Genomic DNA, 22,944 nt, shown 5'->3' on the forward strand with positions numbered 1-22,944 from the left:
ACAGGAAGCCTTGTGCGGGGAGCTGCCACCGGAGGGCTGGTGTGTGGAGGTGGCACAGGATGGACCGGACCGTGAAGGCGTACTGGAGATCTTGAGAGCAGGGCTGGCACAGGACGTGCAAGGGTAGGGAGGTGCACAGGAGGCCTGGTGCGTGAGGCTGGCACAATCTTCACCACCCGACTAACACGCACCTCAGGACGAGTATGGAGCGCTGACCCAGGTGCCATCAAATCCCCGACACGCTCCGTCGGGCGAATTCCGTGCCTAAAGCACCAACACAGCAACTCCCTCATAACTCTCTACTCCAATTTCCCCATTAACTCCTTCACAGTCTCTGCTTCGCTCACCTCCAACACCGGCTCTGGTTCTGGTCTCCTCCTTGGCTCCTCACGATAAACAGGGGGAGTTGTCTCAGGTCTGACTCCTGACTCTGCCACACTCTCCCTGTGCCTCCCCCAAGACAATTTTGGTGCTGACTCTCGGGCTTCCTTCCATGCTGCCGTGTTCGTCTCTCCAACTCCATTCTCCTATAACCCTCCTCGCACTGCTCCAGTGAATCCCAGGCGGGCTCCGGCACTCTCCCTGGGTCGACCGCCCACCTGTTTATTTCCTCCCAAGTCGTATAATCCAGTCTTTGTTGCTCCTGCTGCCTGTCAACACACCGCATGGTCCTTTTGTGGTGGGTGATTCTGTTACGGTTTTCTTCCGATGATAGAGAGGAGGACCAAAATCCAGCGTGGTAATTTTTATACATCTTTAATAAAGATGAAAACGAACAATACAAAAACAAGAAACGTAACACGAAAACCTAAACAGCCTATCTGGTGCAAACTAACACAGAGACAGGAACAATCACCCACGAATCACTCAAAGAATATGGCTGCCTAAATATGGTTCCCAATCAGAGACAACGATAAACACCTGCCTTTGATTGAGAACCACTTCAGGCAACCATAGACTTTTCTACAAAACCCCACTATACCACAATCCCAATACCTACAAAAAAAAAAACAAGACTAAACACACCACATAATAAACCCATGTCACACCCTGGCCTGACCAAAATAATAAAGAAAACACAAAATACTAAGACCAGGGCGTGACAGGGGGGGTATAAATGAGAATCCAATTGGAAAGAGATGCACCACACAAATAGATGAAATTAGACATGTTTGATCAAGGGTCCTTTTATGGCAGATGTGACAAATTATCCTCAATGTGATTGGTTTACCCCAAAACATGCCTGCCTTAATGTGTTCAGATGCATTTTGCTTGACTCCCAAGCTTGTTGATCTTCTTTGTCAGGTGGTCAGACGAGTTCACCTCTCTCCGTTGATCCCTTTAGTCAGGTTAAGCGTCATAAAAGCTCTTGTAAGGAGCTTGGACAGAAGCCAAATAAGAGCCTTGTCCTGAGATCTAGTCTATGACTTCATCACGTAAGCTATAAGAACCTGAAATTACTAAGAACAGAAGGTATGGATCAGAGATTCACCAGTCCTAATATAAACTTTCTAATTGTTGGTTTTGTTTTATTTTGGATTATGTGTGTATTGTTATTATATTACTAAATATTACTGCACTGTTGGAGCTAGAAATGTGAGGATTTCACTGCACCTGTGATAACATTTGCAAGTCTGTGTACGCAACCAATAAACTTTGATTTGATTTGAACAGACTTTGAACCAAAGACACGCATGCATAGACGATCACATGTTTTTGTCAGTAAAAACAACAACAGCTGATGACTTCTACACATTGATGGTTGACTTCTACACACACAATGTAAAGCACTTTGAAAGTTGCTGTATGAATTATATCTTTCATTGAGTATCATGACTCCCACTCATCAATACTTACACAAACACTCACTCTCTCGCTCTCCTAAGAGCAGTTTGCCAACCTCCGCTGGTCCAGTCTCATTTTGAGCTCAGACACCAGTGCTGCATTCACACTGTCAACTGGTCTGTTCCTGTTCCTCTTAGGCTTGATCTGTGCTACTGTGCCCAATACTGTCGGTACCACCCACTGTCTGTCCCCTGGCCTCCCCCCAGGGAGCAGTGGGGGAAGGGCAGGGGCATTGGGCGGTGGTGGTGGCCAATGGCGTCCGCTCACCATGCTCACATTGTGGTTTGGAGACCAATGGTGTCCAGTCACCACATTCATGTTGTGGTTTGGAGGCAGAGGGTGTCCGCTCGCTATGTTACAGTTGCTACAGTTGACCCCCACCATGACCTCTGGTTCTTGGATTAGGAGTTTCTCTCCAGAGTTCGGGAACTTGAAGGTCACGGGTGGTTTGTTTCGCCTCCGGATGCGGCGGTGGGGCAGGATCCTGTTGGACTTTTTGTTGCGCATGAACATGATGGTGGAGATGAAGACTGTCACCACAACCATGAGACTAATGACACCAGCGATCATACCTAAGATGTGCAAAGGCTTGTCTCTACTCTGCACGAAAAAGGATGCCCAAGGGCCCCTGAGTTGAGTCTGTAAAAGAGCACAGAGAGACACAGTCATGTCCATTGGGCTGAAATGGGAGACTGCAAGTATACATGGGAAAATACTAGTTATTACCTTACGTGGTTCTGTGTGTGTTGCTATTTGGCTATGGAAATTTGGGACAAAGAGTGTATTATAATACATTTAAACTGCCAGACCACCACAGCCAAATCCGTACACGTGTTACGCTAGCTAAACAGTGTGAAAACATTACACTACATTAGAATAACAAATCCCCAAATGCGCCTACCGGAGCATGGTCAGTGCTAACACAATCTGTCTGCAAAACGTGGATCTGCAAAATACTAGTCTGAGTTTGTCTGGAATGATAATTCCTGTCCCATTGACTGTTTTTTTGATTGAGACAAGATCAGAAGGATTAGATGGGGCACCCATTATTAACTGAGACCATGCAGCGTCACAATTGCAAATTAAATGTTATGAGTTTACAGTTCATCCATAACATTTATCATGGATTTCTATTTCATTTGAAATGAGTGATCAAAATATTCTATTGTGCTCCTGTACTCTTTCACAGACACAAATCATGTGCTATGGTACAATGACCAGCTACAAATACAGGTGTCCTTCCAAGACAACATATAAACAGTAAGAGTCTTAGTGTAATGTTATGGGGGGACACCAAGACTGCTGGATGATCTCAAGGCAAGCTTTGTTTATGGCATTATACAGGCCTCCGTATAATCTTTCTGATCTTGCCATGAGGTTGAACGCCAGACTTTTTCAAAGTGTTGCAGTAAATGAGGGTGGAAATGAGGACAGTCGTTGCAATGGCGAAGGTGACAACACTAAAACAAATCCCAAACACAGCTGCGGGATGCTTCTTGAGGCTCAGGAAGTAGGAGAAAAATCTGGATTTGACCTGAAAATACAAAATTGGAATTTAGAGGAGTTTAGATATTTTATGGAATAGTTTAGGGATGTTTAAAAAAAAACTAACAAACAACAGATCTTGGGTTTGGATTACTGTGTTCAGTTGGATTGTTCTATTGAGCAGCTTGAACTATTTGTGATCACTATGGCCAAGAGCTTTCCTAAGCACGTGGTCTGACCAGGAAAATCTCTATGCCCTGGTTATTACATAGTTATAGCATGTAGTGAGCGTGCGTGTGAGTCGGTTTGAGTTGTGTGTGGTGTTGTGTTTCCCAACTAGCTAGGGGGATAGCTAACTAGTGGGGATTTGATCAAACTAAAACCCATGGCTCAATGCCTCTGTCGCATTGATTTCAACCTTTTATCTGAAAAAGACTGCATCAAAACTTATTGTGTTACTCAAGCAGTGAGTATCCCACTGGCTCACACATGAGGCTCCCAAAGATAGTATTATCAGTATGCTTGGAATGAGGATATGTCACATACGTCTAAATGTAAACATTAGTGGAGCCAGTTTTGGAGGCAGCAATACCTTTGCTAGCAAAGAGCGGTGCGGTAGCTAACTAAATCAAATTTCAAATCAAATTTACTTATATAGCCCTTCTTACATCAGCTGGTATATCAAAGTGCTGTACAGAAACCCAGCCTAAAACCCCAAACAGCAAGCAATGCAGGTGTAGAAGCACGGTGGCTAGGAAAAACTCCCTAGAAAGGCCGAAACCTAGAGAGGAACCGGGCTATGATTATAACAGAACATGGCCAAGATGTTCAAATGTTCATAAATGACCAGCATGGTCAAATAATAATAATCATAGTAGTTGTCGAGGGTGCAACAAGGCAGCACTTCAGGAGTAAATGTCAGTTGGTTTTTCGTAGCCGATCACTAACTAAGTGAATTGTTTCACCCGGCAGTTAGCCAAAATTGTTAGCTAGATAGCTAAAGTATGTAAGCATAGATGTTCTGTAAGTAAGCTAGCTAGCTGTTTCAATTTCAATTTTACAGATTTTAACGTTATCCATTTCCCATGCACAATTCTTTTTTTATACCAAAACCACCATTATGTCCCATTCATGACCAAAGCCATCAGATAGTGCAGCCACTATAGTGCATTACTTTTGCCCTACCAAGCCGCACTGTTTCTTGACACACTGCTCGCTTAACATGGAAGCCATCCGCACCATTGTGTCAGAGGAAACACTGTACATCTGGCTACCGAAGTAAGCCCGCCACAGGAGGCACTAGAGTGCAATGTCAAACCTCCCCTAACCCAGGTGATGCTGGGACAATTGTGAGCCGCCTCATGGGTCTCCCGGTATCGGCTGGCTGTGACACAGCCGAACCCAGGTCTGTAGTGATATTTCTAGCGCTGCAATGCAGTGCCTTAGACCTCTGCGCCACTCTGGAGATCCATGGTGCACTATGTTTGACTAAAAGCAACTCTGCACCACTTTTGACCAGAGCCACTAGTGTGCCAGAGACAAGTCCTAACTTGAGACTTTCGTGCAAATCTCCCATTGCAATCTAAATCTCCATTAATAATGCATCATCTACACAAAACACTGAGTTACATATGCATATTCCAAGTTTATTTTCTTCCCTGTGAAATTAAATAGGTGTCATTGGAGATGTTCCCACTGTCTCTTACCGCCTCTGTGATGTCTATCTTGACCACCGTGGTGGTGCTGAAGGAGGGCGAGCCTCTGTCTTGGGCCTGGACCACCACAGACCAGGTACAGTCATTCTGTTTGGTGATGTTCTGGACGATGTCCATAGACTTGATGTAGGACTTGAGCTTGATCTCGCCCGTGTCTGCGTTGATGTCGAATATGTTTTCTGGGTCTGTCTTCATGATGGAGTACTCAATGACATTGTTGGGCCCCTCTGCATCGTCATCTTGCGCCTGTTGGCACATTACACATAAACCAGACACATGAGATACCGTTTTTCTCAATAGTGCTGGGACATTTATGAATATTGTCCCATGCTCTCAAAGTAAATCTACTTCCTTTGTGTTGTGTTGCATTGAGTTGAGTTAAATTGTGTTGTATTTAGATGTGCGTGGTTGCCATGAGGCAACCTAGGCAGAGACATAGAAATGAAATGAAATGAATAGAATGGATTGGGAAGCTCTAACCCTGGAAAGATTGACGTAACACAAGCAGTCATATTTAGCTAGCTCTCGGCTGACAGAAACCACAATATCAATTAGCTAATAACAATTACTATTTACAATTCATCACATCACGTGTGAGCTCCCCTCTAAAAATCAAAGGTAATCCGACGATAGTAGTTTGTGTACGCCACCATGTTTGTTTTTTCACATCAAACAAAGAGAAGAAGAGAAGACGAGGAGTTTGGTCTGTTTGCAGTATGTATGTTGAAGTAAGTTCACGCGAAAGATGAGTGAACCATTCCGTCACCTCATTATGGTGTCTTTGGTCTGACAGACGTTTACGTGACACCCAGAATGCATTGTCTAATGGCAATAAACATGGCGCCACACATTGCTTGCAAATAGCTTAGCATTAGCTCATCATAATCAGTACAACCTTCAAAAAAGTATTTTACACACATTACAATCCCTGCAATAATCGGAAGGCATTATTTCTCACTAGAACTTGAAAACGTGTGAATAAAACTGTAAAAACATTATGCTCCATACATACATACTGTATGCTACAGTAGAAACGACAACACAGAAACGACAGAAAATAAGGCACTTACTTTGATAGGAACGCACACATGTATTATTTGTAAGGAAAACAACAATAAAGGCAATGTGAGGGCCAGCCAGAAAATGTGCCAGTTCATGCAAGACTGTGCAAATGTCTGCATACTTGATCTGCGAAAACACTGGGGAAGTGTTTGGGCTCTCCTTGAAGAGAGACGTTTGTCTGGCTCGGGTAAAGCCTCAAACATAAATAGTCACAACAGTAAAATGGGCTACTTCTATGTGAATTAATGAAGAGGCGGAACACACCTCGATTCAAACTGTTGTTAGAAAATACAACTTTGAAGAATTTTGGGGGGAAGTTGGCAAGTTGAAATATAAATAATTAGCAACCAGTGTGTGTTAACTGTCCTGTTGCGTAACGATAACATTTTGGAACAGTGAGTGCATTCTGACATTATGTGCACGAAACAACTCACGCTGGGACCGTTAGAGATATTTGGAACTCAAACGTGAAAAGGTTAATTTAAGGGGGAAATTCACCTTCAAATGTTTTGTGCAACTGACTTAAACTTAAGGAAACTTTAAGGGAAAACATAAGGGGGAAAATACCTTGTTTTTTAAAACCGGGCCCAGATCCTGAGGTGGGTGAGACATGCACGTTGCTACTTCAATCTGTGCTTCAATTAACTCAACTGACATAAAAAAAAAACACTGCTAAAAAAAATTAAGGGAACACTAAAATAACACATCCTAGATCTGAATGAATGAAATATTCTTATTAAATACTTTTTTCTTTACATAGTTGAATGTGCTGACAACAAAATCACACAAAAATGATCAATGGAAATCAAATGTATCAACCTATGGACGTCTGGATTTGGAGTCACACTCAAAATTAAAGTAGAAAACCACACTACAGGCTGATCCAACTTTGATGTAATATCCTTAAAACAAGTCAAAATGAGGCTCAGTAGTGTGTGTGGCCTCCATGTGCCTGTATGACCTCCCTACAATGCCTGGGCATGCTCCTGATGAGGTGGCAGATGGTCTCCTGAAGGTCTCCTCCCAGACCTGGACTAAAGCATCCGCCAACTCCTGGACAGTCTGTGGTGCAACGTGACGTTGGTGGATGGAGCGAGACATGACGTCCCAGATGTGCTCAATTGGATTCAGGTCTGGGGAACGGGCGGGCCAGTCCATAGCATCAATGCCTTCCTCTTGCAAGAACTGCTGACACACTCCAGCCACATGAGGTCTAGCATTGTCTTGCATTAGGAGGAACCCAGGGCCAATCGCACCAGCATATGGTCTCACAAGGGGTCTGAGGATCTCATCTCGGTACCTAATGGCAGTCAGGCTACCTCTGGCGAGCACATGGAGGGCTGTGCGGCCCCCCAAAGAAATGCCACCACACACCATGACTGACCCACCGCCAAACCGGTCATGCTGGAGGATGTTGCAGGCAGCAGAACGTTCTCCATGGCGTCTCCAGACTCTGTCCAATGTGCTCAGTGTGAACCTGCTTTCATCTGTGAAGAGCACAGGGCGCCAGTGACGAATTTACCAATCTTGGTGTTCTCTGGCAAATGCCAAACGTCCTGCACGGTGTTGGGCTGTATAAGCACAACCCCCACCTGTGGACATCGGGCCCTCATTCCATCCTCATGGAGTCTGTTTCTGACCGTTTGAGCAGACACATGCTCATTTGTGGCCTGCTGGAGGTCATTTTGCAGGGCTCTGGCAGTGCTCCTCCTGCTCCTCCTTGCACAAAGGCGGAGGTAGCGGTCCTGCTGCTGGGTTGTTGCCCTCCTATGGCCTCCTCCACGTCTCCTGATGTACTGGCCTGTCTCCTGGTAGCGCCTCCATGCTCTGGACACTACGCTGACAGACACAGCAAACCTTCTTGCCACAGCTCGCATTGTGCCATCCTGGATGAGCTGCACTACCTGAGCTGCACTACCTGAGCTACTTGTGTGGGTTGTAGACTCCGTCTCATGCTAACACTAGAGTGAAAGCACCGCCAGCATTCAAAAGTGACCAAAACATCAGCCAGGAAGCATAGGAACTGAGAAGTGGTCTGTGGTCACCACCTGCAGAACCACTCCTTTATTGGGGGTGTCTTGCTAATTGCCTATAATTTCTACCTGTTGTCTATTCCATTTGCACAACAGCATGTGCAATTTATTGTCAATCAGTGTTGCTTCCTAAGTGGACAGTTTGATTTCACAGAAGTGTGATTGACTTGGAGATACATTGTGTTGTTTAAGTGTTCCCTTTATTTTTTTGAGTAGTGTACATTCCATTGCATGAGTCACATCAGTTAGCATCATTTGAAATAACATTCTACATGACCATGTCAATCCAGCATCAGTTGATAGAACATGCAAAATTACAGTGGAAATGATTGCATCATAATACCTGGCAGCCATTGCGAATGCACCCATGACTTTCCCAGTTAAATTGCCTCGGTTAGCTCTACTAATGTAGACATTTTTTTCCCGTTTGGATGATTGTGTTATGCTATTGCTTCTTCTGTGAATGTCTGAACATTGCATCCAAAAACAAACTGGTCATATTCAGGACATTACTTTGTTTGTGCAAATTGTTTCTGTGAAAAAACAGCGTCAATCGAAACTGGACATAAATAATATTTTGAATCACAACGGTTTGAGCGTACGCTGCAGGGACCACTATAGAATGATCACAGCTGTTTGTTGGTAAATTTCAAAGGGTTAAGTGGAAAAAGTTAAGGGTGCCCATGAGGTCCCTAACTGTTTCATTCAGTATGGATATCAATGTAAATAGCATTTGTGGAGGAGAATGTTGCTTTAATCTGCACTGGTTACAAAAGGAAAAACATCACCCAGCTACTAGCTACTTAGCTAAACAATGGAAGGTGCACAATCCATGGGTACAAAGCTAGCTGGCTAGTTAGTTATTTATAGATACTCTGTAAGCTAGCTTGACATATCTGAAAGTTATAAATCTAATTGTATTGGTCGCATGGTTAGAATATGTTAATGCGAGTGTAGTGAAATGCTCGTGCTTCTAGTTACGAAATTAGTAATATCTAACAAGTAATCTAACAATTCCAGAACAACTACCTAATACACACAAATTCAAAGGGATGGAATAAGAATATGTACAGACAAATATACGGATGGCCGATGACCGAGCGACATAGGCACGATGTAATAGATGGTATAAAATACAGTATATACATATGAGATGAGTAATGTAAGATATGTAAACATTACTAAAGTCACTAGTGATCAATTTATTAAAGTGGTCAATGATTTTGAGTCTGTTATATAGACAGCAGCCTGTCTGTGTTAGTGATGGCTGTTTAACAGTCTGATGGCCTTGATAGAAGTTGTTTTTCAGTCTCTCGGTCCCAGCTTTGATGCACCTGTACTGACCTCACCTATTGGATGGTAGCAGGGTGAACAGGCAGTGGCTCGGGTGGTTGTTGTCTTTCATGATCTTATTGGCCTTCCTGTGACATTGGGTGCTGTAGGTGTCCTGGAGGGCACGTAGTTTGCCCACGGTGATGCATTGTGCAGACCGCACCACCCTCTGGAGAGCCTTGTGTCTGTGGGCGGTGCAGTTGCAGTTGCCATACCAGGCGGTGATACAGCCCGACAGGATGCTCGAAATTGTGAGTCTGTAAAAGTTTGTGAGGATTTTAGGTGACACACCAAATTTCTTCATCCTCTTGAGGTTCTTCACCACACTGTCTGTGTGGGTCGACCATTTCAGTTTGTCCGTGATGTGTACTGTTGTCCTGTCGATGTGGATGGGGGGTACTCCCTCTGCTGTTTCCTGAAGTCTACGATCATCTCCTTTGTTTTGTTGACGTTGAGTGAGAGTTTGTTTTCCTGACACCACACTCCGAGTGCCCTCACCTCCCCCTTGTAGGCTATCTCATCTTTGTTGGTAATCAAGCTCACTACTGTTGTGTCGTCTGCAATCTTGATGATTGAGTTGTAGGTGTGCATGGCCACGCAGTCATGGGTGAACAGGGAGTACAGGAGCGGGCTGAGCATGCATCTTTGTGGGTCCCCAGTGTTGAGGATCAGCAAAGTGGAGATGTTGTTTCCTACCTTCACCACCTAGGGCGGCCCGTCAGAAAGTCCAGGACCCAATTTCACAGGGCGGGGTAGAGACCCAGGGCCTCAAACATATTGATTAGCTTGGAGGATACTATGGTGTTGAATGCTGAGCTGTACTCAATGAACAGCATTCTTACATAGGTATTCCTCTTGTCCAGATGGGATAGGGCACTGTGATGACGATTGCATCGTCTGTGGACCTATTGGGGCGGAATGCAAATTGAAGTGGAGCTAGGGAGGCAGGTAAGGTGGAGGTGTAATGATCCTTGACTAGTCTCTCAAAGCACTCCATGATGACAGAAGTGAGTGCTACGGGGCAAAAGTCATTTTGTTCAGTTATCTTTGACTTCTTGGATATTCCCACCTGTACTCCAATAATGAATTCAAAACATTTGGAGTAACTTCATACATTTTCCAACTGTTGCATTTATTACAATAGTTTTTAAAACCTTTTAACAATTTACATTGACCTCCCCCTCCCTTTTGTACACTGCTGCTACTCACTGTTTCTATGCAGTCACTTCACCCCCACCTACATGTACAAATGACCTCAACTAACCTGTACCCCTGCACACTGACTTGGTACCGGTACCCCCTGTATAACCTCATTATTGTTATTCTAATTGTGTTACTTTTTTATTGTGACTTTCATTTTAGTCTACTTGGTAAATATTTTCTTAACTCTTCTTGAACTGCTCTGTTGGTTAGGGGTTTGTAAGTAAGAATTTCACGGTAAAGTCTACACTTGTATTCGGCGCATGTGATAAATAAAGTTTGATTTGATTTGTAGGGACAGCAACTGAGGGAGCGGTTGTAATTGTGAAGGATGCTATAGTAACAGCATGGAATTGGACTACAGAGCCAATGAGTGTTATCTTGAATATGCATTATGTTAGTGGTAGCAGGGGTTACCTTGTTAGCATGGCTGGGATATCACCATCAGAAGGTGTTAATGTTGAAACATGTAGAGTGCTGATTTACCTCAAGATGAGGTGCAGTTGATTAAGGCCACCGCACTTGTATATCGGGTGACCATGGTGGGAGAAGGAGATGATGTGGAGAAGAAGGAGGATGATATGGCGTGGGAACACTTTTTGAAAACTGCAATCGGAGGAGGAAGTCTGGGTACAAGCATGAGGAGGAGTCATTTTTGTGGACCCCAGCAGAACAGTATCCCAAAGGTACACTGCCAGTTGATCTTCTACAGTGCCTTGCAAAAGTGTTCATCCTCCTTGGCGTTTTTCCTATTTTGTCGCATTACAACCTGTAATTTAAATGGATTTGTATTTGTATTTCATGTAATGGACATACACAAAATAGGCCAAATTGGTGAAGTGAAATGAAAAAATGTAATTGTTTCAAAAAAATTATAAAAAATAAAAACGGAAAAGTGGTGCGTGGAAATGTATTCACTCCTTTGCTATGAAGCCCTTAAATAAGATCTGGTGCAACAAATTACCTTCAGAAGTCACATAATTTGTTAAATAAAGTCCACCTGTGGGCAATCTGAGTGTCACACGATATGTTACAAGATCTAAGTATATATGTACAGTTGAAGTCGGAAGTTTACATACAGCTTAGCCAAATACATTTAAAATCTAAAAACAATTTCTGACATTTAGTCCTAGTAAAAATTCCCTGTTTTAGGTCAGTTATGACCTTTATTTTAAAAATGTGACATGCAAGAATAATAGTAGAGAGAATTATTTATTTCAGCTTTTATTTCTTTCATCACATTCCCAGTGGGTCAGACGTTTACATACACTCAATTAGTATTTGGTAGCATTGCCTTTAAATTGCTTATAACTTGGGTGAAACGTTTTGGGTAGCCTTCCACAAGCTTCCCACAAAAAGTTGGGGTGATTTTTGGCCCATTCCTCCTGACTGAGCTGGTGTAACTGAGTCAGGTTTGTAGGCCTCCTTGCTCGCACACACTTTTTCAGTTCTGCCCACACATTTTCTATAGGATTGAGGTCAGGGCTTTGTGATGGCCACTCCAATACCTTGACTTTGTTGTCCTTAAACCATTTTGCCACAACTTTGGAAGTATGCTTGGGGTCATTGTCCATTTGGAAGACTCATTTGCGACCAAGCTTTAACATCCTGACTGATGTCTTGAGATGTTGCTTCAATATATCCACATCATTTTCCTTCCACATGACGCCATCTATTTTGTGAAGTGCACCAGCCCCTCCTGCATCAAAGCAGCCCCTCCTGCAGCAAAGCATCCCCACAACATGATGTTGCCAGCCCCGTGTTTCACGTTTGGGATGGTGTTCTTTGGCTTGCAAGCCTCCCCTTTTTTCCTTCAAACATAACGATGGTCAATATGGCCAAACAGTTATTTTTTTGTTTCATCAGACCAGAAGAAGTTTCTCCAAAAAGATTGATCTTTGTCCCCATGTGCAGTTGCAAACCGTAGTCTGGCTTTTTTCTAGCGGTTTTGGAGCAGTGACTTCTTCCTTGCTGAGTGGCCTTTCAGGTTACGTCAAAATAGGACTCATTTTACTGTGGATATTGATCATTTTGCCCTGTTTCCTCCAGCATCTTCACAAGGTCCTTTGCTGTTCTACTGGGATTGATATGCACTTTTCGCACAAAAGTACGTTAATCTCTAGGTCTACGTCTCCTTCCTGAGCGGTGTGATGGCTACGTGGTCCCAGGGTGCTTTTACAGATGAACGTGGTGCCTTCAGGCATTTGGAATATGCTTCCAAGGATGAACAACACTTGTGGAGGTCTACATTTTTTCTGAGGATAATTTCTTTTGATTTTCCCATGATGTCAAGCAACGAGGCACTGAGTTTGAAGGTAGGCCTTGGAATACATCCACAGGTAGACTTCCAATTTACTCAAATAATGTAAATTAGCCTATCGGAAGCTTCTTAAGCCACAACATAATTTTCTGGAATTTTCCAAGCTGTTTAAAGGCACAGTCAACTTAGTGTATGTAAACTTCTGACCCACTGGAATTTTGATACAGTGAATTGAAGTGAAATAATCTGTCTGTTAACAATTGTTGGAAAAGTTACTTGTATCGCACAAGTAGATGTCCTAACCGACTTGCCAAAACTATAGTTTGTTACCAAGAAATTTGTGGAATGGTTGAAAAACAAGTTTTAATGACTCCAACCTGAGTGTATGTAAACTCCCGACTTCAAGTGTATACACCTGTTCTGAAAGGCCCCAGAATCTGCAACACCACTAATCAAGGGGGCACCAACAAGCAAGCTGGACCATGAAGACCAAGGAGCTCTCCAAACAGGTCAGGGACAAAGTTGTGGAGAAGTACAGATCAGGGTTGGGTTATAAAAAGATATCTGAAACTTTGAACATCCCACGGAACACCATTAAATCCAATATTAAAAAATGGAAAGAATATGGCACCACAACAGACCTGCCAAGAGAAGACCGCCCACCAAAACTCACAGACCAGGCAAGCAGGGCATTAACAGGCAATTAAGAGACCAAAGATAGCCCTGAAGGAGCTGCAAAGTTCCACAGTGGAGATTGGAGTATCTGTCCATAGGACCACTTTAAGCCATACACTCCAGATAGCTGGGCTTTATTGAAGTGTGGCCAGAAAAATGGCACTGCTTGAAGAAAAAAATACGCAAGCATGTTTGGTGTGGGAGACTCCCCAAACATATGTTTTGGCCATCAAGGAAAATGCTACATCTGGCGCAAACCCAACTCCTCTCATCACCCCGACAACACCATCCCCACAGTGAAGCATGGTGGTGGCAGCATCATGCTGTGGGGACGTGTTTTATCGGCAGGGACTGGGAAACTGGTCAGAATTTAAATAATTGTGGATCCCGCTAAATACAGGGAAATTCTTGAGGAAACCTGTTTCAGTCTTCCAGAGATTTGAGACTGGGACGAAGACTGCAACTTCCAGCAGAGCAATAACCCTAGGCATACTGCTAAAGCAACACTCGAGTGGTTTAAGGGGAAACATGTAAATGTCTAGGAATGGGTTAGTCAAAGCCCAGACCTCAATCCAATTGAGAAGCTGTGTTATGACTTAAAGATTGCTCTACACCAGCGGAACCCATCCAACTTGAAGAAGCTGGAGCAGTTTTGCCTTGAGGAATGGGCAAAAATCCCAGTGGCTAGATGTGCCAAGCTTATAGACACATACCGCAAGAGACTTGCTGCTGTAATTGCTGCAAAAGGAGGCTCTACAAAGTATCGACTTTGCTGTGGCGAACAGTTATGCAGTTGTTTGTAGTATTTCTTGTTCGTTTCATAATTAAACAGATTTGGAATCTTTAAAGTGGTAGACATGTTGTGTAAATAAAATGATACATTCCAGGTTGTAAGGTAACAAAATGGGAAAAATGCCAAGCGGCGTGAATTCTTTCGCAAGCCACTGTACCCCTCAAAATATGCGTGCGCAAGTTTTCACACGAAAGTTGGAATTCATACAAACTGAACTTGACCAGAGAATGTGCTTATACTCCAGACAACTTTAGATCATGTGTACGCACAGTTTCTAGTCGTTGAAGTATTGCATTACAAGAAGGTAAAAGTAGTCTAGTGGTAGTCTTGTGCAGGAATATATGATGAAACTTATTCATAACAAAAAAACAGTTAAATATAGTAACAAGATGCACTCATTTGCTGTTAGTGAGAAGAGAGAACATCTCTTTCCTATTATTTATTTCATTTCGATGATCATTGCAGAATAAATTCCTCGCCTTGTTTGACTGTGATGGTTTCATATTCACAAAATAGCCTATAGGCCTACAACAAGTTAGGATAGGCTACCATTCATCCCATCTCTAATTCATTTGACACACTTTACAGTAGTAAGTACATCAACTTGTTCAAGTATTTTTCTCTATTTGATCCGATCCAAAAAGCAAATGTAATGGTTCACCTTTTCCATTGATGTTTGTAGGCTACTACATCTGACTACCGTAATGTCAAATTTCTTGAGTAGACTATATTTCATTTATAAACAAAACCTTTTCTGTCCATGATGAGTTCATATTCCCGAAGTAGCCATACAACAAATTACCCAGTCAAGTCGCCCACGATACAAGTCAGTATTCGACATCCATCCATTTCTGAAGACGTCGGGAGATGTGAAAAACGGCCACTAGGGGTAACAGTGAGCACTGTAGTCATCAAGTAGGTTTCAGTTTTGCTAGGGTGTTGTGGACAGGGATGATGGATGGGCATAAGCATCTGCCTCTGATTACAAAAGTTGCCATTTTGAATCCAGCGATATCATTTATTGGAAATGTTTGTTTTAAGCCCATCCCAAACCGTAACACTTACCTTAACCATTCAGAGTTAATGCCTAACATTAAGAAATTGGAGTTAATTAATGCCTGAACTTAACCCTAACCTTAACAATTCTCAGTTAACGCCTAATCTTAACCTTCAACACTTCGAAATTTGACATTTGAGAAACATGGATGATTGTCTAATTCTGATGTGAGACTGTGAGAGCTGGTAGAATTACAATGCACATCTCTCATTGTGCCTATTATACTGTATATTATAATGTCAAGTTTTTTGCATTCAAAAGGGAGCCCAGTTTATAACATGTGTTTAACAGGTGAACAGGCAGTTGAAGTGTGTAGGCAACCACTTTAAGTAGGTCTACTGTTGTTTCAATTTTTTTCTGAGTAGACAATATTTCAGAAAAGTAAATGCAAAACATGGAATTCAAATATCTGTTTACAGGTCCACAACAATGTGCAATTGTTTTTGTATTTCAGACACATTTAGATACAGCTAATATCACTACAAAAGAAAACATTCTGACAAGCCCTTCAAAGAGATTTGATCACGTTCACCATGCATTGCTATGTCCTTAGATACTGTCTTGGCCCTAATTCCAATGCATCCACAGTGTACAGCAAATAAGGAAGTTATTGTAAACATAAAAGGTGAATGATGGGAGTTTTTCAGGCGGAGTTATAATGCTCATTCACACGTGCACAGTTTCACGACAGATCTGACATATAATGGAAAACATGCGTTTATAAACCTCAATATGTTTTTCTGAAATGGTGCATGCAGATATTATTTAGCTTTAAATGTATGCAATGGTTATGAATGAGGCTCCTGGGCTTGTCGCTACATGACTGATGCTTCTCCCTCCCTGTACCATCAATGCTCCCTTTTCTCAAGCTTTCTGAACTGCCTCAACACCTGATCAGCTGTGGAAGACCATCGCCTAGACCTGCCAGAACCCTACATTTGTTTTTGTTTTGCAATAGTGTCTTAGAGATTCTCGATGTAATGACAAGTGCTATGTAAAATAATGATACTATTATTGTCCACAGAAATGCATGAAAGCATGGCTTTGTTCTTGTAATTGCTACAAACGAATCAACCTTTGGGGTATGGCAAAGATAAATCTTCTCAAAACTGAAAGTTAGAATGCAACACAAACCTCTATCTTCACCAGCGCTCCTATGATCATGGTCTTCTCCAGGAAGTTCTCATTAAACTCTGGCGGGTGATCGTTGAGGTCCAGCACGGTCACAAATACCTCGGCCAGGCTGTACTTGCCCTCTGCGTCCTCGGCTTTGACATAGAAATTATACTTGGACTTCACCTCCGCATCCAGGCTGGCCCACGGCTGGGTGTAGATGATGCCTGATGCTGAATGAATCAGAAACCTGGGGAGGGGTAAGATATTGGGTGTTATTTCATTTATAAAATAATTGACAACTGTCTTCTGGGTCATTATTTAATTATGGTTGAGGAACCTGATATAAACCACATTGAAAAAACAAATCAATTTCAAACTTAAAAAGATGGGAGCGGATATAAAATATTATGAATGTTTACAGTACATTACAATTACAATGTAACAAAATTTGTCAGCAGGGTAACTCATTTTAAATTGAAACAGCTAAGATTTTTGTAACTAACTAACTGTATAAAGTAATCTGAAATTGTATATCATGAAACGTGTAATAACTTGAAATAAACTGGGGAAAATCGGAAAATATGTATATATACATATGTACAGATATATACACTACATGACCAAAAGTATGTGAAAACCTGCGTGTCAAACATCTCATTCAGAAATGTGGGCATTAATGTGGGGTTGGCCCCCATTTTGCTGCTATAACAGCCTACACTCTTCTTGGAAGGCTTTCCACTAAGTGTTGAAACATTGCTGCAGGAACTGTTGCCAGTTTGGGGAAGACTGTAGCTTTAAGATTTCCCTTCACTGGAACTAAAGGGTCTAGCCTGAACCATGAAAATCAGCCCCAGACCATAATTCTTCCTTCACCAAACTTTATAGTTGACACTATGAATTGGGGCAGGTAGCGTGCTCCTGGCATCCGCCAAAAACAGATTTGCCCGTCGGACTGCCAGATGGTGAAGCGTGATTTATCACTCCAGAGAAAGTGTTTCCACTCCTCCAGAGTCAAATGGCGACGAGCTTTAAAACACTCCAGCCAAAACTTGGCATTGCGCATGATGATCTTAAGCTTTTCTGCAGCTGCTCGGCCATAGAAACCCATTTCATGACGCTCATCGCGAAAAGTTCTTGTGCTTCCAGATGCAGTTTCGAACTCAGTAATGAGTGTTGCAAAAGAGGACAGAGGACAGTTTAATGCTTACTTACAAGCCTTTAACCAACAATGCAGTTTTAAGAAAAATAAGTGTTAAGTAGAAAATAGATAAGTAAAAAAAAAAGAAAAAAAAGGAGCAAATAATGACAGAGAAACAGTAAAATAACAATAGCGAGGCTACAGTGCCTTGCGAAAGTATTCGGCCCCCTTGAACTTTGCGACCTTTTGCCACATTTCAGGCTTCAAACATAAAGATATAAAACTGTATTTTTTTTGTGAAGAATCAACAACAAGTGGGACACAATCATGAAGTGGAACGACATTTATTGGATATTTCAAACTTTTTTAACAAATCAAAAACTGAAAAATTGGGTGTGCAAAATTATTCAGCCCCCTTAAGTTAATACTTTGTAGTGCCACCTTTTGCTGCGATTACAGCTGTAAGTCACTTGGGGTATGTCATTATCAGTTTTGCACATCGAGAGACTGACATTTTTTCCCATTCCTCCTTGCAAAACAGCTCGAGCTCAGTGAGGTTGGATGGAGAGCATTTGTGAACAGCAGTTTTCAGTTCTTTCCACAGATTCTCGATTGGATTCAGGTCTGGACTTTGACTTGGCCATTCTAACACCTGGATATGTTTATTTTTGAACCATTCCATTGTAGATGTTGCTTTATGTTTTGGATCATTGTCTTGTTGGAAGACAAATCTCCGTCCCAGTCTCAGGTCTTTTGCAGACTCCATCAGGTTTTCTTCCAGAATGGTCCTGTATTTGGCTCCATCCATCTTCCCATCAATTTTAACCATCTTCCCTGTCCCTGCTGAAGAAAAGCAGGCCCAAACCATGATGCTGCCACCACCATGTTTGACAGTGGGGATGGTGTGTTCAGCTGTGTTGCTTTTACGCCAAACATAACGTTTTGCATTGTTGCCAAAAAGTTCAATTTTGGTTTCATCTGACCAGAGCACCTTCTTCCACATGTTTGGTGTGTCTCCCAGGTAGCTTGTGGCAAACTTTAAACAACACTTTTTATGGATATCTTTAAGAAATGGCTTTCTTCGTGCCACTCTTCCATAAAGGCCAGATTTGTGCAATATACGACTGATTGTTGTCCTATGGACAGAGTCTCCCACCTCAGCTGTAGATCTCTGCAGTTCATTCAGAGTGATCATGGGCCTCTTGGCTGCATCTCTGATCAGTCTTCTCCTTGTATGAGCTGAAAGTTTAGAGGGACGGCCAGGTCTTGGTAGATTTGCAGTGGTCTGATACTCCTTCCATTTCAATATTATCGCTTGCACAGTGCTCCTTGGGATGTTTAAAGCTTGAAAAATATTTTTGTATCCAAATCCGGCTTTAAACTTCTTCACAACAGTATCTCGGACCTGCCTGGTGTGTTCCTTGTTCTTCATGATGCTCTCTGCGCTTTTAACGGACCTCTGAGACTATCACAGTGCAGGTGCATTTATACGGAGACTTGATTACACACAGGTGGATTGTATTTATCCTCATTAGTCATTTAGGTCAACATTGGATCATTCAGAGATCCTCACTGAACTTCTGGAGAGAGTTTGCTGCACTGAAAGTAAAGGGGCTGAATAATTTTGCACGCCCAATTTTTCAGTTTTTGATTTGTTAAAAAAGTTTGAAATATCCAATAAATGTTGTTCCACTTCATGATTGTGTCCCACTTGTTGTTGATTCTTCACAAAAAAATACAGTTTTATAACTTTATGTTTGAAGCCTGAAATGTGGCAAAAGGTCGCAAAGTTCAAGGGGGCCGAATACTTTCGCAAGGCACTGTATGTACAGGGCGTACCAGTACAGAGTCAATGTGCAGGGGCACCAATTAGTTGAGGTAATATGTACATGTAGGTAGAGTTAAAGTCACATGGATAATAAACAGAGAGTAGCAGCAGCATAAAAGGGGGGGAAATGCAAATAGTCTGGGTTGCCATATGATTAGATGTTCAGGAGTCTTATGGCTTGGGGGTAGAAGCTGTTAAGAAGTCTTTTGGACCTAGACTTGGCACCCCGAATCCACTAATTTGAATGGGTGTCCACATACTATTGTATATACACGACCGTTCAAAAGATTGGGGTAACTTAGACATGTCCTTGTTTTTGAAAGAAAAGCAATTTTTTTGTCCACTAAAATAACATCAAATTGGTCAGAAATATAGTGTAGACATTGTTAATGTTGTAAATGACCATTGTAGCTGGAAACAGCAGATTTTTTATGGAATATCTACATAGGCGTACAGAGGCCCATTATCAGCAACCATCACTCCTGTGTTCCAATGGCACGTTGTGTTAGCTAATCCAAGTTGATCATTTTAAAGCTAATTGATCATTAGAAAACCCTTTTGCAATTATGTTAGCACAGCTGAAAACTGTTGTTCTGATTAAAGAAGCAATACAGCTGGTCTTCTTTAGACTAGTTGTGTATCTAATGCATCAGCATTTTGTGGGTTCGATTACAGGATCCAAATGGCCAGAAACAAAGACCTTTCTTCTGAAACTCGTCAGTCTATTCTTGTTCTGAGAAATGAATGCGAGAAATTGCCATGAAACTGAAGATCACGTACAATGCTGTGTACTACTCCCTTCACAGAACAGCACAAACTGTATCTAACCAGAATAGAAATAGGAGTGGGAGGCCCCGGTGCACAACTGAGCAAGAGGACAAGTACATTAGAGTGTCTAGTTTGAGAAACAGACGCCTCACAAGTCCTCAACTGGCAGCTTCATTAAATAGTACCGGCAAACACCAGTCTCAACATCAACAGTGAAGATGCGACTCAGGGATGCTGGCCTTCTAGGCAGAGTTCCTCTGTCCAGTGTCTGTGTTATTTTGCCCATCTTAATATTTAATATTTTTTGGTCAGTCTGAGGTTTTTCTTTGCAACTCTGCTTAGAAGGCCAGCATCCCGGAGTCGCCTCTTCACTGTTGACGTTGAGACTGGTGTTTGCGGGTACTATGTACTGAAGCTGGCAAGTGAGGACTTATTTTAATGGACAAATTAATTAATCTTAATTCCATTCCTTTACTAGATTTGTGTGTATTGGGTATAAATTGTATAATTGTTACATATTACTGCACTGTCGGAGCTAGAAGCACAAGCATTGCGCTACACCCTCAATAAAATCTGCTAAACATGTTTATGTGACCAATATGATTTGATTTGAGATGTAAGAGGACAGTATGTCAAAGGAAAGTTGGATAATTCTGTCTGAAAGTATAACCCATTGAAAGTCAATGTAGTTGTATTTGTTCTGTGAAGAAGAAACTATAAATAGATTGTCCTAAAAAATAAGGAAACATACCAGATGATATAATAGCCTTTTATCTGTTTTCAACAGTTCAACCTGCATCTTTTCAACTAGCTTCTGCGGGGTTGGCAATAACCAGATGTTCCGGTTTGAAGTGAAAATTGAATAGAGAGCCTGTGACATCACTTCCGCTTTCGGACGTTAACCTCTAGTAATTCTCCATCCCGGGTGCGGGAGCGTAATCATCGACTGACACTAATTAGCATAACGCAAGGACATAAATATTCCTAGAAAATATTCCTATTCATGAAAATCACAAGTGAAATATATTGAGAAACAGCTTAGCCTTTTGTTAATCACCCTGTCATCTCAGATTTTCAAAATATGCTTTACAGCCAAAGCTAGACAAGCATTTGAGTAAGTTTATCGATAGCCTAGCATAGCATTTTGTCCAGCTAGCAGCAGGTAACTTGGTCACGGAAATCAGAAAAGCAATCAAATTAAATCGTTTACCTTTGATGAGCTTCGGATGTTTTCACTCACAAGACTCCCAGTTAGATAGCCAATGTTCCTTTTTTCCAAAAATATTATTTTTGTAGGCGAAATAGCTCCATTTTTTCTTCACGTTTGGCTGAGAAATCGCCCGGAAATTGTAGTCACGAAAACGCCGAAAGATATTCCAAATTAGCTCCATAATACGACAGAAACATGGCAAATGTTGTTTATAATCAATCCTCAAGGTGTTTTTCAAATATCTATTCGATAATATATCCACCGGGACAATTGGTTTTTCAGTAGGACCGATTGGAATAATGGCTACCTCTGTATTTTATGCGAGAATCACTCTGGGAGCCATCAGGTGACCAGTTGCGCAATGTAGCCGCTTACGGGTATTCTTCAACATAAATGCGTAAAACTACGTCACAATGCTGTAGACACCTTGGGGAATACGGAGAAAAAGTAATCTGTTTGATAGCCCATTCACTGCTCAATAGGGACGCATTGGAACGCAGAGCTTTCAAAAGATGAGTCACTTCCGGATTGGATTTTTCTCAGGCTTTCGCCTGCAATATCAGTTCTGTTATACTCACAGACAATATTTTTACAGTTTTGGAAACTTTAGAGTGTTTTCTATCCTAAGCTGTCAATTATATGCATATTCTAGCATCTTATCCTGACAAAATATCCTGTTTACTACGGGAACGTTATTTTTCCAAAAATGAAAATACTGCCCCCTAGTCACAAAAGGTTTTACTGCAACCGCATCAGATTTTTTTTTTAACTTGATGGAAAAAGCATAATCTGAGAACGGCGCTCAGTGCCCAATTCAGCCAGAGAAACATCCACCATTTTGGAGTCAACAGAAGTTAGAAATAACACTATAATTATTCACTTACCTTTGATGATCTTTATCAGAAGGCACTCCCAGTTCGACAATAAATTACTGATTTGTTCCATAAAGTTCCATAAAGTCCATCATTTATTTTCAAATTGACACTTGCTGTTAGCGTGTTCAGCCCAGTAATACATCTTCATGAGGCGCAGGAACTTCGTCCAGACAAAAACTCGAAAAGGTCCGTTACAGTCCTTTAGAAACATGTCAAATGATGTCTTGAATCAATCTTTAGTATGTTTTTAACATAAAACATCAATAATGTTCCAACCGGAGAATTCCTATGTCTGAAGAAAAACACTGGAACGAGAGGTAGCTCTTTTGGGAGCGCGCGTCATGAGACCAAGGCACTATGCCAGACTACTGATTCAAAAAGGTCTCATGAGCCCCTCCTTTATAGTAGAATCCTCATTCAAGTTTCTAAAGACGTTTGACATCTAGTGGAAGCCGTAGGAAGTGCAACTTGACTCCATAGACACTCTGTATTCGGTAGGCCAAGCTTTGAAAAACTACAAAACTCAGATGTCCCACTTCCTGGTTGGATTTT

The 22,944-nt window shown here is 41.9% G+C and overlaps 1 protein-coding gene across 3 annotated transcripts in view; it reads right to left on the reverse strand.

The window, feature by feature from the left end:
- Positions 1-1,695: 1,695 nt before the first annotated feature.
- The window catches only part of LOC139376485 (cadherin-related family member 1a-like), a 160,936-nt gene continuing 139,687 nt past the window's right edge, over positions 1,696-22,944 (reverse strand). For 2 of the 3 annotated variants that reach the window (XM_071119120.1, XM_071119119.1), the window contains 3 exons: positions 16,592-16,820; positions 5,037-5,291; positions 1,696-2,484 (listed from right to left, as the gene is read on the reverse strand). In XM_071119120.1, the coding sequence (XP_070975221.1) occupies positions 1,882-2,484; positions 5,037-5,291; positions 16,592-16,820 (1,087 nt within the window). In that variant the 3' untranslated portion in view covers positions 1,696-1,881. Of the gene's footprint in view, positions 3,380-5,036; positions 5,292-16,591; positions 16,821-22,944 lie in introns of all 3 variants that reach the window. The other variant, XM_071119121.1, reaches the window with a different exon arrangement.

The sequence above is a fragment of the Oncorhynchus clarkii genome, chromosome 20 (assembly GCF_045791955.1).
Source record: "Oncorhynchus clarkii lewisi isolate Uvic-CL-2024 chromosome 20, UVic_Ocla_1.0, whole genome shotgun sequence".
In the NCBI taxonomy this organism is placed as follows: Eukaryota; Metazoa; Chordata; class Actinopteri; order Salmoniformes; family Salmonidae; genus Oncorhynchus; species Oncorhynchus clarkii.